General features: G+C 35.3%; 1 protein-coding gene across 2 annotated transcripts in view; it reads right to left on the bottom strand.

Moving 5' to 3' along the window:
- med13a (mediator complex subunit 13a) overlaps positions 1-18,337 on the bottom strand; it is a 192,705-nt gene that overhangs the window by 71,481 nt on the left and 102,887 nt on the right. For both annotated transcript variants that reach the window (XM_059973634.1, XM_059973636.1), the window contains exon 10: positions 10,210-10,905. In XM_059973634.1, the coding sequence (XP_059829617.1) occupies positions 10,210-10,905 (696 nt within the window). The remainder of the gene's footprint in view (positions 1-10,209; positions 10,906-18,337) is intronic.

Genomic DNA, 18,337 nt, shown 5'->3' with positions numbered 1-18,337 from the left:
CCATTACTATTTAACATTGCCTTAGAACCTTCGGCAATTGCCATCAGACAATCACAGGATATTTTGGGTATTAATCGTGGGACAGATATTCATAAGTTATCTTTGTATGCAGATGATTTATTATTATTCATTTCTAACCCGGAGAAATCCATTCCAGCAGTTTTATCATTATTGGCTCAATTTAGTGAGTTTTCTGGGTATAAGTTAAATCTTAATAAAAGTGAATTGTTTCCATTGAATAAACGGGTCCCAATTTATGGAAATTTACCCTTTAAATTAGTTAATGACTCTTTTACTTATTTAGGGATCAAAATCACAAAAAACCATAAAGATTTGTTTAGATTTAATTTTTTACCCTTAATTGATCAGATTAAAGGTTTGTTTACTAAGTGGTCACCTTTGTCTCTATCCCTAATAGATAGGATTAATGCTATTAAGATGGTTATTTTACCTAAGTTTTTATATATTTTTCAAGCGATACCAATTTTTATCCCGAAATCTTTTTTTTACTAATGTTGACTCTAAAATTTCTTCATATATATGGCAGTATAAAAATCCCAGGTTAGGTAAAACATATTTACAGAAGACAAAAAAGGAAGGCGGGTTAGCATTACCTAATTTCAGATTTTACTATTGGGCAGTTAATATTAGATATTTGTTATGTTGGTTGAAAGATGGGGGTGGATCTTTTGGCCCTTGTTGGGTGAGTTTAGAAACTAAATCGGTATCAGCTTATGCTTTGGGTTCTATTTTAGGGACTTCTCTCCCTTTTGCTCTTTCTAAATTGCCGAAACGAATTGACAACCTGATAGTTAAACATACATTGCGTATATGGTTTCAATTTCGGAGATTTTTTGGGTTGACTCAATTCGTTTTAAATAGTCCTATTGTATCTAATTGTTTTTTTCACCCTTCCATTATAGATCAAGCTTATTCAGCTTGGAAAACTAAGGGATTACTAAGATTTTCTGATTTATTTTTAGATAATTGTTTCATGTCTTTTGAACAATTATCCAACAAATATAACTTGCCGAGATTTCATTTTTTTTTAGATATTTACAGATTAGACATTTTTTAAGTTCTGTACTCTCTACGTTTCCAAATTTTGTGCCTTCAGATACTTTGGAGAGTTTATTTGAATTAGACCCTTTTCAAAAAGGGCTTATTTCAAAACTTTATAATATAATTATGAAGATACGTTCAGAGCCTCTTTATAAGACTAAACAGGATTGGGAAAGAGAGCTTAGTTTTAGTATTTCTAGTGAGAATTGGGATAGAATTCTTCAATTAGTTAATACATCATCGTTATGTGCCAAACATTCACTAATACAATTTAAGGTCGTACATAGGGCCCATATGTCCAAGGATAAATTAGCTCATTTTTACTCTCATATAAGTCCTATTTGTGATAGATGTCATTCTGAAATTGCGTCTTTAACTCACATGTTTTGGTCATGTTCATTTTTGGAGAAATATTGGAAAGATATTTTTGATATTATTTCTGCGGTTTTGAATATTGATTTACAACCTCATCCTATTACCGCAATTTTTGGTTTACCAATGTTAGATTCACTGCATTTATCTTCTTCAGCCCGTCGAATGATTGCATTTCTAACTCTGATGGCTAGAAGATCTATATTGTTGAATTGGAAAGAAATTGATCCTCCCACTGTATTTAATTGGTTCTCTCAAACTATGTTATGTTTAAATTTAGAAAAAAATTAGAAGTGGTACTTTTGAGACTTCTATTAAATTTGAAAAGTTATGGAGACCATTTATTCAACATTTTCATATGATGTAATATGACCCTGTGCCAAGTTCATTTGATTTCCCAGTTTTCAGCTTATGTATTTTGAGAGGACCGGAAGTGAAGGCATTGATGAATACTTATTTTTGTGAGATATTATAAACAGCCCGTTTTTTTTCCTTCTTTTTTGTTTTTTTTTCTTTTATATTACTTATTAGTTATAGTTATTAGATTAGATTAGCTAGTTCTGCATTATATAAATTTTTTTTTGTTTTTTTTCTTTCTTTTTTCTGTTTTTTTTTATATTATACATTATGAAATATTTAGATTTACTATGTCCATACATATATCTTATGGCTTATGTCTTGGTAAACTCATTTATATTGTAACTATTATGTATGTTTTTTTTCATATGTAATGGAATGTCTATGTTGGTAATTTCTTTATCAATATATCATTTGTATTCTGTCCATATTACTAATATTAATAAAAAGATTTAGAAAAAAAAAATTGCAGTGTGATCTAGACCAGCTAGAAAAATTGGCTGAAAATGGCAGATGGAACTGAACACAGACAAGTGAGCTGTTGCACTTTCGAGGGACCAACCCGGATAGGTTTTTCACAGTGAGTGGTAGCATACTGAGGACTGCGGGAGAACAGAGGGATCTAAGAATGCATATCCATAATTCCTTGAAAGAGGCATCACAGATAGATAGGGTCATAAAGAAAGCCTTTTAGCACATTGACCTTCATAAATCAATGTACTAAGTACAGGAGGTGGGATGTTATATTGAAATTGCATAAGACGTGGGTGAGGCCTAATTTGGAGCACTGTGTGCAGTTTTGGTCACCTACTTACAGGAAGGATATAAATAAAAGTGAAAGAGTGCAGAGAAAATTTACAAGGATGTTGCCGGGACTTGAGGAGCTGAGTTACAAGGGAAGTTAAATAGGTTAGGACTTAATTCCCTAGAATGTTGAAGATTGAGTGGAAATTTCATAAAGGTAAACAAAATTATGATGAATATCAAAAGGTTAAATGCAAGCAGGCTTTTTCCATTGAGGTTGGACGAGTCTACAACTGGAGGTCATGAATTAAGGGTTTAGGGTGGAATGCTTAAGGGGAACATGAGGGGAAGTTCTTCACTCAGAGGACAGAAAGATTGTGGAACAAGCTGCCAGCACAATTGATAGATGCAGGTTCAATTTCAACATCTAATGAAAATTTGAACAGACAGATGGATGGGGTGGGGGGAAAACAGAAGGCCATGGTCCAGGTGCAAGTCGATGGAACTACGCAGATTAATGGTTCAACACAGACCAGATGGACATAATGGCCCATTACTGTGCTATAGTGTTCTATGACTCTATAGTAACTGTAATTCCTGTCTAAGTGCTACAACAGTTTGTTGAATAGGTCATTACTTGGTTCTCATGTGATAGAAAAGAACGACCCTATTTTTCAGTCTTGCCCTGGATGTATCACTAATGCTGCTACATCTTCACACTTAGTTCCAAACTGGAAGGTAGGTCATTAATAAACTCCAGACATTACAAGCTGAGGCTGCAACACCTACCTTCCTTCATCCATAAAGACCTCCCTTCTGTCAAAGATGACTCTAGTTACTGTAGGCATCTGCTTTTAACATCCACTTCTCTCCACACTGTGTTTTGCCTAAAACCCTGTTGCTTTTTCCAAGTTGACACTGCCTCTTTGTAGGGGGCGACTACTTTAATGAACTTTCAGTCATGTCTACAAATGGGAAAGCCACAGTATGTCAAAGCACTGCAAGATCTACTTGGCTTGTCACAACATTGTGGGTCAAGGGGCCTGCTCCTGTGTTGTGTTGTTCTGTGTTCTATTTTCAATTTCTCTTCAAAGTTGTCTTAGGCCCAACTTTACACCAAATTGTTCAATTTGAAACAACAGTCAAAATTACTTCATATCAATGTTCAATCACAAACAAGAGAAAAATCTGCAGATGCTGGAATCCAAGCAACACACATAAAATGCTGGAACTCAGCAGGCCAGGCAGCATCTATGGAAAAGTATAGTAGATGTTTCGGGACGAGATCCTTCATCAAGACTAAATAGGTCCTGATGAAGGGTCTCGGCCCAAAACATTGAGTGTACTCTTTTCCAAAGAATATGCCTAGCCTGCTGAGTTCCTCCAGCTTTCTGCATGTTGTTCTCATCAAATGTTCACTAACTTACAATCATAATTACTTAAATTGCTCTGCATTTAATTTAGTGTGTCAGGAGTAAAAGGCACTGCTTCACAATGATTTCACAAAGACCTCTCACCAGAGCAAAGGAATTAACTGAAAAGTTAGAAAATAAACAATGTCAAGAGACCTGGCACTTCCTCACAGGATTAAACATGAAAATACCACATTAAGAAAAGTGGGTTTCTACTAACTCATTCAAGACTACTGTTGGTCTAGGCTGCCCAGGTATTGGAGAATAATAATTAAGAGATGATGCATTAATAAATGAACTTTTCCCCCAAAATGAGTAATTTTTTAAAAAAAACTATTTAAATAGCTCTTTAGTTCAAACTTAAAACACATCTGGAGAAATCATGATCTGAAACTGTCAGTTTTATTTTCAGGAAGATACAGTAATGTCAATTAGTTGTGTTTGTTTATCTTTCCACTGGTTAACTAACATATGGGTGTGACTGCGCAATGGTTCCAGTCCGGTAGGAGACTGTGGCCTTTTTGCACAGAAGCTCCAAAGTGATTCTAAAAGTGTAAAAAAAACTTCTTGCATCTCAGCAATTAAAGGATATTGTTTTCCAATCTTAATAATTAAGTGTTCTACTATTCTATTTATTCAGCCATTTCAGATATATTTAGACTAAAAGGATTTCAGGACAACTACAGAAACAGTTGCAGATTCCTTCAGTAAGGGGGTGCACTAATTTAACTATCTGGACCATAGATAAAAAGGTCTGTGTATCTCAATAGCAAGGAATCCTGATGTTAAATGCCTTAAATAATTTCTATATTGTAGGCCTTGCATACTTCACTGAATGTTGATAGAATCCATTTGCCAGAAGTGTGTTGATTATTTGCCCATTAATGCAATAAGGAACAGAGTGCAGCAGGAAATCAAAAAGCATGAATGGCAGAATTGATCAGAAAGAGGACCGGCTTCCTTCACTTTGGTGCACATCTACATTAGGGATTATCTACGTGTGTGGATCTTGTGGAGTAGGGGATAAGAGCTCATGAGAGTGCGGGGAAAAGAGAATTTGGATCTTTACTGCAGAAACATTTGGAATTTTATTTCTTGGGATATTCAAATTTTTGAGATGTTCAATAAATATTTGATTTGGAATAAATGTAATCAAGCATTATTTTACTTCCATACAGCTAGTGAATAGCTGTACGAATACAAAAATCAGTGCCCCCACAACTGTTAAATGGCTGTAACTTACATCATTAGGAAAACTCTTGCCTGGTGGGATCTTAGTACGCTTGCATGCATTACTGTGCAACTTAAAATAGCTATATCATTACTAATTATAAAGGCATAACAAACATTATGCATTACTTATCCAAGCTCAGTCTTTAACTCAATATTTTTGTTAAACGGATGCATCCCTTTAACAGCAACAACATTTAAAAATAGACAAAGGCCACAGCAATGTGCAATAAGAATTAATAATTTTACAGTATGGGTACAAGATTAACAAATTCATAAGTGAAAAGGATTCCATTTTGCAAATGAAAGGATCACAAATAACTTAGAAAATTAGTTGCAGAATACAAATTTGCAAAAGGAGTTCGGAGCACAAATTTTTAAATATGACTGCAATCTGTGATGCAAGGTAATCACAGAAGAAAACCAAGTGTAAGTGAGCTACTTCTAGAAGGCAAACACAAGAAAATCTGCAGATGCTGGAAATTCAAGCAACACACACAAAACGCTGGTGGAATGCAGCAGGCCGGGCAACATCTGTAGTCAGAAGTACAGTCAACGTTTTGGGCTAAGACCCTTTGTCAGGACTAACTGAAAAAAGAGATAGTAAGAGATTTGAAAGTGGGAGGGGGAAGGGGAAATCCAAAATGATAGGAGAAGACAGGAGGGGGAGGGATGAAGCTAAGAGCTGGAAAGTTGATTGGCAAAAGGGACACAGAGCTGGAGAAGGGGGAGGATCATGGGACGGGAGGCCTAGGATGAAAGAAGGGGGGAGGGGAGCACCAGAGGGAGACGGAGAGCAGGCAAGGAGTGATTATGAAAGGGACAGAGAGAGAGAAGGAAAAAGGGGGGGGGGGGGGGGGAATTACCAGAACCAGATTCAAGAACACTGGGGAGTCAGGAGAATGAGTACACTTGGAGCCAGAGTCCAGTATTCTTACACATTTCAGCCAATTTTTGATATGCTTAAATAGACAAGGTGAAGCTCGTTCAGAATCTGTTACTTGAGCGATTGACCACTGCATGTTATTGCTACCCTGGCTGTTAGTGCCAGCAGCCCAAGCAGCAAACACATTTATTACCACAGTATTGAGAATCAAGAAAGAGAAGACAGCTGAGCAATGCTTGAAAAGATCTTTGGAGTTAAGAAAACTTTGGACAACAGTGCATAGATAAAAAAATGTGATCTTATTGGTGGGAAAAAGCAAATCTAGAGGTTATCAATGCAAAATAGTCATTCTGAATTTTTTTTAAAAACAAATTCAGAATAAAACTTTATTTTTCCACCAAAGATCGGTGAGAATGCAGACTTTACCAAGTGGTATCAATGCACCTTAATGAGCATAAGGGACGAGAAATAGGTTGATAGATGAGTATGTGGGAAAGTCTCCATAGCTATGTTTTCTGCATAGAAAAGTCTTTAATATGCTCCATCATAAAATGAATGTTGGCAACAGTTAAGATGAATAGTTAAAGCACGTGACCAGTGATACAGCTGCATATTTCGGTATCGTGTAAACAATGGCTGTTTGCAGTCGAGAAAACTCCATGCAGTCAGTTCATTAAATAGTTCTGATAAAAACTATATAATTGGATGAGTATTACTTGAAAGCAGTGGAATAGTGGATAATGTCGCATAAAGTTTGATCAGAACCATTTAATGAACTAATATTGGACTTTTCTCTAATGTACACAACCACTGTTCATATTATACAGAAATACCTCATTGTGTTACAGGTTACATGCTTCTTATAATCAGATGATCATATTCTCACTAATATCAAAACATTCAAAAACTTAGTTTTAGACCATAAGACATAGGAGCAGAATTAGGCCATTCAGCCCATCTAGTCTGCTCCACCATTCAATCATGGCTGATTTATCATCCCTCTCAACCATTTCTCCTTCCTTTTCTCCATAACCTTTGACACCTTTACAATTCAGGAACCCATCAACCTCTGCCTTAAACATATCCAAATAATTGGTCTCCCTCAGCTATCTGTAGCAATGAATTCAATTATCCACTGCCTCATCCTTCTAAACTCCAGCGATTTCAGAGCAATCAAATGCTCCTCATACATTAAACCTTTCATCTCTGGGATTATTCTTCAGGAATTTTGCCAATGCTAGCACATCCTTCCTTAGATATAGGGCCCAAAACAACTCTCAATATTCCAAAACCTCTAAATACTTCATTCCAATATTGGTTGATGCCATGAATAATGGAAATTAGTGAGTGCCAATGATACACAGAAAATAATAAAAACTCAACAAGCAGTTCAAATGTAGTCATGACACAACAGGATCAATCAACCACGGGAGTTCGGCACTAATTGTTTGAAAAGCAAGGAATATTTTAAATAAAATACATCAAATGTTACTGGGCTATTTATATAAAAAATGGTTAGGTCATATCACTAGCTCCTACTGGATTTGGCTTATGCGACTTCAGGAGAATATCAAGTTATTCTGTGGATAAAAATACTGTGAACTTATCTTCAGCAATGAAAAACTGTCAGTTGTGTTAAACTGTTCAAGATGTATGTCATTTTCACAGGGCAACTAGGATAGATAATAAACACCAGTTTTGTCAGCAATAACCACATCCCAAGAGGGAACTTTGTGGGAACTCAATGTACTCTACCTTTAGTCTCAAAGTATCTGAAATTTCATGATCAGATTCAATCTCATTGACACAAACTTCAATGAATGCAGACAAATAACAGAGGTAGAGATATAATGCTCTGCTTCCTAACTTCCAAAGCCATGTCAAAGAAAATCTTGACAGCAAGAAAGAAAATGGGAAGCTCAAGATTTTCCTCACTGCATCATCCCAAAGACCAAGCTCTCAAGTTCAGGTTTAATTATCATTCAACCAAACATGAATCTAGCAAAACAAAAGTGTTCTTCCAAAGCCAAACTGCAAAACACATTATCAACAGCACACTACACATAGCACATATGGTTACGATGTCAGAAAAGCATAAGCACCAAGAAAAATTATAGGTAGCTTAAGTCCATAGGTGTCCAGCTTGTTCTTCTACTGAGCGAATGGAGGGCAGTATCAATGGAAGGAGCCAGCCCCCAACACAGAACAGATTCCAGCATACCCCCCAGATGCCTCTCCTGCACCACCTCATCACCACCTTCCCTGGGCGACTACAAAAGATGACCCTATGGTCGAAGGCTAATCCTCACCACAATCCAGGGAACACTGCACCCTCACAGTCAATCTCACTAATGTACAGATTTGCAGTGTTGTACGTTGCCAATGTCCAGCAGGGTCACGCGATCACAATAAAAACATCAAAATCATTCATACCTTTTTTTCTGGACCGCGCACTGTCCAACAGTACACAAGTACAAAAGTTCAGGATTCAAGGTACATTTATCAAAGAATGCATAAAATACACAACTTTGAGATTTATTTGCTTAACAAGTAGCTTTAAAGCAAGAAACCCGAAATATCCCAATTAAAGTAAAAATTAAAAGACTAACACCCAAAAGAAGGGAAAAATCAACAAGTTATGGAAACAACTGAAGCCAACAACCACAACGTCCAGGTAACAACAAAACAATAGTATACAATAAGTCCAGCTACTTCCCTACTCAACAACTTGCTGAAAGGATGGTCCTGTAGTGCTTAATGTCTTAATATCCAGCAGTGACTTGCAATCATAAAAAAAGACACACAAGACAAACATTTACACCTTTAATTGGACCAGAGTGGACGCTGCTTCCAAGTGTGCCATCACCTTACTGGAAGCTTCTTATCTGAAGTTTCACCCTCTTGCTTTCCAAAAGAATTAAGTGAAAGAACCAGGGTACAAATCTATAAGACTGAACATCACTGATCCCCAGCTGGGATAACGCAGTCACTTTAATGTAAGTTTCTGCACTGTGGAACCAGTAAAGCTCAGCACGTTTCAACACTGGTAGTTCAGACTGTCACCAATATCAGATTCTGATTAGCTCATATTTCAAATTAGCTCAAATTTATTTTTAAAGCAGTTAATTAATCATTTTTGGGGTTGTTAAAAGTTTTCATTGAATTGGCCTACCATGACACAAAATGTTTCCCATTTCAGATATTTTAGTGTTATATTCAACAATACAGAATTAGCTATATTCAACTATATTCACCAATTATCAGGTAAATTTTTGCTTCCTTTCTTTGAAATGTCTTTCCTCAATATCCTAAGGAATGGATGCAGATATTCCACTCTCAAGTTTCTACCAATGCTTTGCTGAAAGTGGCTTTTTCTAAACACATACAATAATTTGTCCAACCAATGGTGTATTTTTCACCTTCACAACTAATTTTCTTTATCTTATTGATAAAGAAAGATATTAAAATGAGAAAAGGCAAGAATGATTCAACCCAGTAGAGATCTGTTTTCACTTTGACATGAAAGAGTCTTTTTCTATTGATCAGTATCAAAAAAAGCCAAATTAAATCTCATGATTCAATGCTGTAAAATAATAAAACATGAAAACTTTCTGGGGGTGGTTTTTTTTTTAAGTAGGCATTGTACCTTGTGCTATGATAAGCCATTCTTTGCAAATATTCAAATTTACAAGAGCCCAATTGATGTTTCTATCAGGTTAGTAATTTAATTAAATTATGGATCAATCAGTATCTGACATGAATCTAAATGTTGAAACATACATACCACTAAAAATATCCATAATGAATATCAGGAACATTTATTCAACTAAGTGTATCTAGACAAAGGAAAAATGATAATGCATGTTCTAACTCATTACCAATCAGGAGTGAAGCTCCTTAGAGATGCTATCTCCAATCACCATCTCCTCATTTTCCTGCAAATTGTTAAATGAGTACAAGAAAGTTCATATTTAAGATTTTCCTGATCTATGTAGATGTTTCAGCTACTTGTTATCAAAACTGCAACTGTGTAATTACTTAAAAGTCTAAACTTTACCAATGAAATGGACACCGCTTCAAAATTTCCGTTATGGATGCACACCTATAAAAACATAAGAAATAAAAACATATAACTGCAACACTTACTCTGAGGCAGAAGGAAGTGTACGTTCTGAGTTACTGGCTGCAGTGTATTCCTCCCTGTATTTATCTAATGGCAGCTGCGGTGGAGTAAAATCATCATCTACCTGGGAGGGTAATCGATAACACTTCCACATGACAGCACTCTCTTCACCTTCCAACTGTACAGCACTGCTGTTGTATGTTGTAGGCTCCAAGACTTCTGGAAAACCCAATGGGAAAGCCTGGGTGGGAAGTGCCTCCATCCTGTCCTCTACAGCTTTGGCTGGAAGTAGTGGATCTGGTGCAGGCATCTGGCAGAATGATTGACTGTGAGGTGTCAATGGGTTTTTAAATGCATCTCCAACATCCTCACCCCTCTCACATGGATGAGGGCTGAGTGGCGGTGGTGGCGGTGAGTTTGCCATCTCTGGCATGTGTAACTGTGAGGATTTTGTAGAGCTATGGTCACTAGGCCTTGCATTTGGATATCTTCCTCTACTGTCCTGCGGCCTGATTCCAAGTCTGTGATTGGCTGAGTCCTGTTCCATTGAAACATCATCGCATGCTGAATTACGGTGATGGAATGGAGTTTGTGGTCGCTTCTGTTGTTTATCCCCTTTGTCTTGCTTGTCATTTATTTTGTGCTTGAGAGCTGTTGGCAGTTGTGGTCCTGGAGGCTGAGATTGTCCTTGTATTCCAGTGCCTCTTTTGTTCTTGTGCCTGCAAAATAATTATAAAAGATTCTTTAAAAAAAAGGAAGCAGTTATGTTCACATCAAAGGTGACTAGAGATATCCAAGATCATTCAAATGAGGAGTTACTGTTCCAAAGGAATGAAGACAATGTTTAGTTATCAAAAACAAATGGGTGTAGACTTTAGAGTTCAATTCTAGCACCAACTATAATGAGTTTGTACGTTCTCCCAATGACTGCGGGTTTCCTCCAGGTGCTCCGGTTTCCTCCCACAGTCCAAAAGACATATCTCTATTAGATTAATTGGTCACCACGAATTGCAACGTAATTAGGCTGGTGTTAAATAGGTGTGTTCCTGTGTGGTGCAGCTCATTGGGCTGGAAGGGCCTGTTCTGCACTGTATCTCTAAATAAAATAAACAGATTAGATAACAACACACTTTCATATTATGAGAGCTCCTTCATTTGTAGGGGTGTCCTTAAGTCGGGCTTTCTTAATCCAGGGACAGCCTGTAGACAAAAATGAAAATTACCTAGTTTAAATTTGTCCACACCACTCTTTCCTCAACACGATGTTGATGAAAATGTCACCACATATTTCAGCCCCAATTCAACTTTATCAGAAGCAGCTTCAACAGTCCATCATCAGCTCATTCTTAACTCTGCTCATCATTTGCCTTCCTTATCATACCTTACAGAGTTTCAAACTCTGTCCTTACTAGCCTGTATTAAAATCATAGGAGGATCAGGAAGCAATCTAAAAATGATGTACCACTGCTAAATTACATCTCAAAGCATATTACCAATCTTCTATGGGAGTACTTCATGGGTAGCAAATAATGGTTACCAAATTTCACTTATTGTTACATAAAAACTTCAACAGTCCAATTCAGCAGCAGTATTGCTTATATAGGGTTATAAAATCTGGATTCAATAGCAACAAACTTCACTGGTATCTGAATACAATTAACCATGCTTCAAAATGCACCATGTTAATATTTAAAAACAAAATGGAAATTAGCAATGAAATGTTACAGAGTTTATATTTGTTTAATAACATATCACTGATTCTTGAGACTTCGGCGAAAACATGTCCCACTAAGAAAAGTGCTAAGTCCATTGAAAATGAATAACATTTTCTTATTTAAAATAATCAGGGTTGATCATCTGAGGGTCTTTTGCGCAAATGCAATATTTTTTCATATGTTTGTTTTTAATTTTATAAATTATATGGTTATATGATAGCCCAGTACCCACAAAATCAGTTGACCTCAGACAAGTGATTATCATTTCAATCTGATTAAAAAAGTGTGAAAAAAAATCATTTAAAATGTGTATATGTCAGATAAGAGTAGAGTGAAAAACCTCTTTAAAACTAAAAGCAGTGAATTTTCAACAATATTTACTGTTATCTTGTGGTTGCTCAAAATGTGTCCCAAGTTTTTGTCAACACCATCAGATATTTATATAAAATAATAAAATCAGGCAACCACATGGTCAACTATATTCCTGAGGACCCCTTTTCCACCCTCCACATCTGCTAAATGCAACAAGGTCAAAGCTCCTGTTAAGTTTGCTATTTTTTCAATAATTTTATATATTTATTGTAGTTGCTACTGTCACAACCATGACATGTCAACACTGTCTCTTTTGTATAGAAATAATTATTTTAAATTAAGACATAAATTTATGCATTTTAAGTACAGGCCAGAGGCAGCTAGCAACAGAGGGAAAACAAGATGGCTCCTGTCATGCATGTCATGTAAAAAAGTGTGTTTTTGTCACCACCATCAGGCGTCAATACAGTCAGGTTTTCTGTCTGATGGTGGTGACACATAGTTTGAGGGTGTTGACAAAAACATCCAAATCATCCTCAATGGAGACTTGAATATAATTTATGATCACAATAAATAGTAATACGGCTTGTAATTTTTCATTAACCTTTATTTATAATATACATAATTTCCCCTTTCTTCCACATACAGGCATACAACATTTCCTCACTATATGTATCCCCAATGACTAAAACCATAAATGAATTTAGTTGCAGCATTTCATAATATTTTATAAAATTTCACCAAAGTAAACATAATTAATTCATAGTAATTTTGCACAATTTCAAAGTAATTCCATTAAATTCTGACCTTCCTTTTATGTATTTTAGGAAGTTATGGCTAGGCAGCAGCTATCAGTGGAGGAGTGAAGGGGAAGAAACAGGAAATACCAAAGGAAGCAGAGACAGAAAATATATAGTGAGCCAGAGTTAAAGGAGGAATACCCAAGAAAGGAAAAGTCAAGTCACTTTTATTGTCATTTCGACCATAACTGCTGATACAGTACATAGTAAAAATGAGATGTTTTTTCATGGTGTTACATGACACAGGACAAAAACTAGACTAAACTATGTAAAAAAAACAGAAAAAAACTACATTAGACTACAGACCTACCCATAAACTGCACAAAACAGTGCAGGCATTACAATAAATAATAAACAACAGGGCAATAAGGTGTCAGTCCAGGCTCTGGGTATTGAGGAGTCTGATAGCTTGGGGTAAGAAACTGTTACACAGTCTGGTCGTGAGAGCCCGACTGCTTCGGTGCCTTTTCCCAGATGGCAAGAGGGAGAAGAGTTTGTATGAGGGGTGCGTGGGGTCCTTCATAATGCTGTTTGCTTTCCGGATGCAATGTGTAGTGTAAATGTCTGTAATAGTGGGAAGAAAAGACCCCAATGATTTTCTCAGCTGACCTCACTATCCGCTGCAGGGTCTTGCCAACCGAGATGGTGCAATTTTCGAACCAAGCAGTGATGAAGCTGCTCAGGATACTCTCAATACAACCCCTGTAGAATGTGATGAGGATGGGGGGTGGGAGATGGACTTTCCTCAGCCTTTGCAGAAAGTAGAGACGATGCTGGGCTTTCTTTGCTATGGAGCTGGTGTTGAGGGACCAGGTGAGATTCTCCGCCAGGTGAACACCAAGAAATTTGGTGCTCTTTACGATCTCTACCAAGGAGCCGTCAATGATCAGCGGGAAGTGGTCGCTCCGTGCCCTCCTGAAGTCAACAACCATCTCTTTTGCTTTGTTCACACTCAGAGACAGGTTGTTGGCTCTGCACCAGTCCGTTAGCTGCTGCACCTCCTCTCTGTAAGCTGACTCGTCGTTCTTGTTGATAAGACCCACCACGGTCGTGTCATCGATGAACTTGATGATGTGGTTCTTTCTTTTTCTTTTTAAATCTTTTTATTAATTTTTAAGCAAACATAAATGAAACATGAATACAGAAAGTTTGAGAGTACATAGTTAATAGTTTAAGTAGACATTCAAATATATGATCATCAGTATATAACCTCCCAAACTCATAGTATTTATGAACAAAAGAAATAACCCCCCCCCAAAAAAAAGAGGGGGGGAAAACACTAACCAACATAGGCCATTGCATAATATCAAATACATACAGTAGTGCCAATAACTTCAAACCTCCATCCAAATAATTAAGGATAATAAAAGTGAGGTTTAGGAAAAGACAATTTAACTCATATGAAAATGTTGAATAAATGGTCTCCAAGTTTCTTCAAATTTAACTGAAGGATCAAAGACAACACTTCTAATTTTTTCTAAGCTCAAACAAGAGATAGTTTGAGAAAACCACTGAAATATAGTTGGAGGATTAATTTCTTTCCAATTCAATAAAATAGATCTTCTAGCCATTAATGTAACAAATGCAATCATTCGTCGAGATGAGGGGGATAAACGACTATTATCAGCCACTGGTAAACCAAAAATTGCAGTAATAGGATGCGGTTGGAAATTGATATTCAGAACTATTGAAATAATACTAAAAATATCTTTCCAGTAATTTTGCAAACAAGGGCAAGACCAAAACATATGGGTCAATGAAGCAACATCAGAATGACATCTGTCTCAGGTTGGATTTACGTAAGTATAAAATCAAGCAAGTTTATCCTTAGACATATGAGCTCTATGTACAACCTTAAATTGTATTAGGGCATGTTTAGCACAAATAGAAGACAAATTGACTAATAGTAAAATTTTCTCCCATTGCTCAGTGGGTATAAGACAATGAAATTCTTTTTCCCATTCCTTCTTAATTTTTTCTGATACTTCTGGCTGTATTTTCATGATCATATAATAAATGACAGCTACTAAACCCTTTTGACAAGGATTCAGAGCTAAAATTCTTTCTGTAATGTCCGATGGACATAGTTTCAGAAAAGACTAACTTATTATTCAAAAAATTTCTAACTTGCAAATATCTAAAGAAATGAGTCTTAGGTAAATTATATTTATTAGATAGTTGTTCAAAGGACATAAAGCTATCATCCAAAAATAGATCACGAAAACATGTTATACCTTTGGTTTTCCATAAAACAAAAGCTTGATCCATAAAAGAGGGCCGAAAAAAAAGTTAGATATTATAGGGCTTGATAAGATGAACTTATTCAAACCAAAAAATTTACAAAATTGAAACCAAATTCACAATGTATGTTTGACTATAGGATTAGTTATTTGTTTATTCAATTTAGATAAAGAAAAAGGAAGTAAAAATCCTAAAATTGAAAACAATGAAAAGTCTTGTACAGATTTACATTCCAAATTTACCCATTGTGGGCAAGCTGCTATAGTTGATTCTTGTGTCCAAAATATTAAATATTGTATATTAACTGCCCAATAGTAAAATCTCAAGTTTGGCAAAGCCAAACCCACTTCCTTCTTAGGCTTCTGTAAATATTTTTTGCTTAATCAAGGATTTTTATTCTGCCACAGATAGGACGATATTTTGGAGTCAATAATATCAAAAAAGATTTAGGAATAAAAATTGGTAATGCTTGAAGTAAATATAAGAATTTGGGTAATATCATCATCTTAATAGCATTAATTCAACCAACCAATGACAAAGTTAATGGAGACCACCTGGTAGCAATTTGGTCAATTAAAGGTAAGAAATTAACTTTAAATAAATCTTTATGTTTTTTGGTAATTTTAATACCCAAATAAGTAAAATAATCTGTGACAACTTTAAATGGTAAATGTTTATAAATTGGAACTTGCATATTTAATGGAAATAATTCGCTCTTATTAAAATTCAACTTATAACCAGAAAAGTTACTAAACTGAGCAAGGACGAAATAGCAGGAATGGATCTCTCAGGGTCAGATATGTATAGTAACAAATCATCAGCATATAATGATAACTTATACGTCCCTTCCCCACGAGTAATACCCAAAATATCAGGTGATCATGAATGGCTATAGCCAAAGGTTCCAAAACAATGTCAACTAGTAAAGGACTTAAAGGACAGCCTTGCCTTGTATCACGGAATAAATTAAAAAAAAGGAGGTCTTTGATTATTGGTAAAGACCGAAGCCAAGGGTTTATAGTATATTAATTTAATCCATGATATAAATTTTGAACTAAAATTAAAATGCTGCAACGTATTAAATAAATATGGCCATTCAACTCTATCAAATGCTTTTTCAGCATCTAAGGAAATGACACATTCTGGTATTTTGAACAGAGTATAAATACTACTAATTAATTTTCTAATGTTAAAAGATGAATAGCGGTTTTTAATAAATCCAGTCTGATCTTCAGAAATAATTCGAGGTAATATATTTTCTAATCTAATAGCCAAAATTTTACTAAAAATCTTAAAATCCTTATTCAGCAAGGATATAGGCCAATAAGATGCACATTCAATAGGGTCTTTATCTTTTTTAAGAACTAAAGAAATAAAGGCTTCATAAAAAGATTGTGGCAATTTGCCTATAATTAACACATCTTTAAAAATTTTACCAAGCCAAGGAGAAAGTATAGAGGAAAAAGATATTAAAAATTCTACAGTATAACCATCTGGACCAGGAGCTTTACCGGAATTCATTGAAAAAATAGCCTTTTTAATTTCAGTTTCTGTAATAGGTGTACCTAGGAATACACTATCTTCTACTGTTAATTTTGGAATATTCAATTTTCTTAAAAATTCACCTATTCTAGAAGAATCCTCAACAAATTCTGATTGATATAAGGAATTATAAAAATCTTGAAAGGCTTTATTTATCTCTTTATAGTCGATCGTCAGAGTGCCATCTTGTTGACGAAATCTAGTAATCTGTTGTTTAACCGAAGCAGTTTTCAATTGATTAGCCAATAATTTCCCAGACTTATCTCCATGTACATAAAACTGGGTTCTAGATTTAATTAATTGATTTTCAATCGAAGAGGTTAATAACAAACTATGCTCCATTTGAAGTTCCACTCTTTCTTTATAAAGTTCTTTGCTAGGGGGTCACTGAATAAATCTTATCAATTGCTTTGATTTTATCAACCAATGTTAATATTTTAGAATTAGTTTGTTTCCTAACTCTAGCAGAGTATGAAATAATCTGTCCACGAATAAATGCTTTAAAAGTGACCCATAAAATTCCACCACAGATCTCTGCTATAGAATTTGTTGAAAGAAACAAATCAATTTGTTGTTTAATAAAATTAACGAAGTCTAAGTCCTGCAATAAAATACAGTTGAACCTCCAAGATTTAGCATTAGTAGATGAGTCCATTGTCTTAATAGATAGCTTCAAAGGTGCATGATCAGAAATGGTAATAAGTCATATTTACAATCGATAACATCTGTAAGTAAATGGTGATCAATGAAAAAGTAATCAATTCTTAAATAATTATAATAAACATGAGAAAAGTATGAAAACTGTCATTGGCGTGTAAAAAACGCCACATTTCAGAAATTGCAGAAACAGTCATAAAGGAATTAATAAGAGAGGCCGATATATTCAGAAGAGCTTGGGTGGGCTGAGATCTACCCATCGAAGGGTTTAAACAACAGTTAAAATCCCCATCCATTATCAGCATATACCAATTCAAATTGGGAAAGGGTGTAAATAGACACTTAAAAAATTCAGGACAATCAGTGTTGGAGCATAAACATTAACTAATACAACTTTTTAATTAAAAAGTAGACCAGTAATAAGCAAAAATCTACCTTGTGGGTCTGAAATTGTTTCATGGTGTATAAAGGAGGTTGAAGAATCTATAAAAATGGAAACGCCTCTTACTTTGGCTTCAGAATTCAAGTGATATTGTTGGCCCTTCCAAAACCTAAAAAAGCGTTGACTATCCACCTTCCTTACATGAGTCTCTTGTACAAAGATAACATTATAGCATTCATTCTATGGAATACTTTGAATTTTTTTTCCATTTGATCAGATGATTTAAACCATTAGTATTCCAAGAAACAAAATTAATAATCTTATCCATATTGACAATATTTATTACAATTAACACATAAGAAAAAAAAGATGAACTCATGAATCCGGAAGAGGGAAGTAAGTTCAAGGAGGAACTGGAAGTCATGACACTGCAACCATTTTTGTAGTTTCAAATAAGCCCATGAAGTAAAACTAAGAGTAAAGCACGCAAAAAGAAAAGAAA

This window comes from Hypanus sabinus, chromosome 6, assembly GCF_030144855.1.
Source record: "Hypanus sabinus isolate sHypSab1 chromosome 6, sHypSab1.hap1, whole genome shotgun sequence".
In the NCBI taxonomy this organism is placed as follows: Eukaryota; Metazoa; Chordata; class Chondrichthyes; order Myliobatiformes; family Dasyatidae; genus Hypanus; species Hypanus sabinus.
Note: the sequence above shows the minus strand (reverse complement) of the source record. Positions and strands in the feature narration are given on the sequence as shown.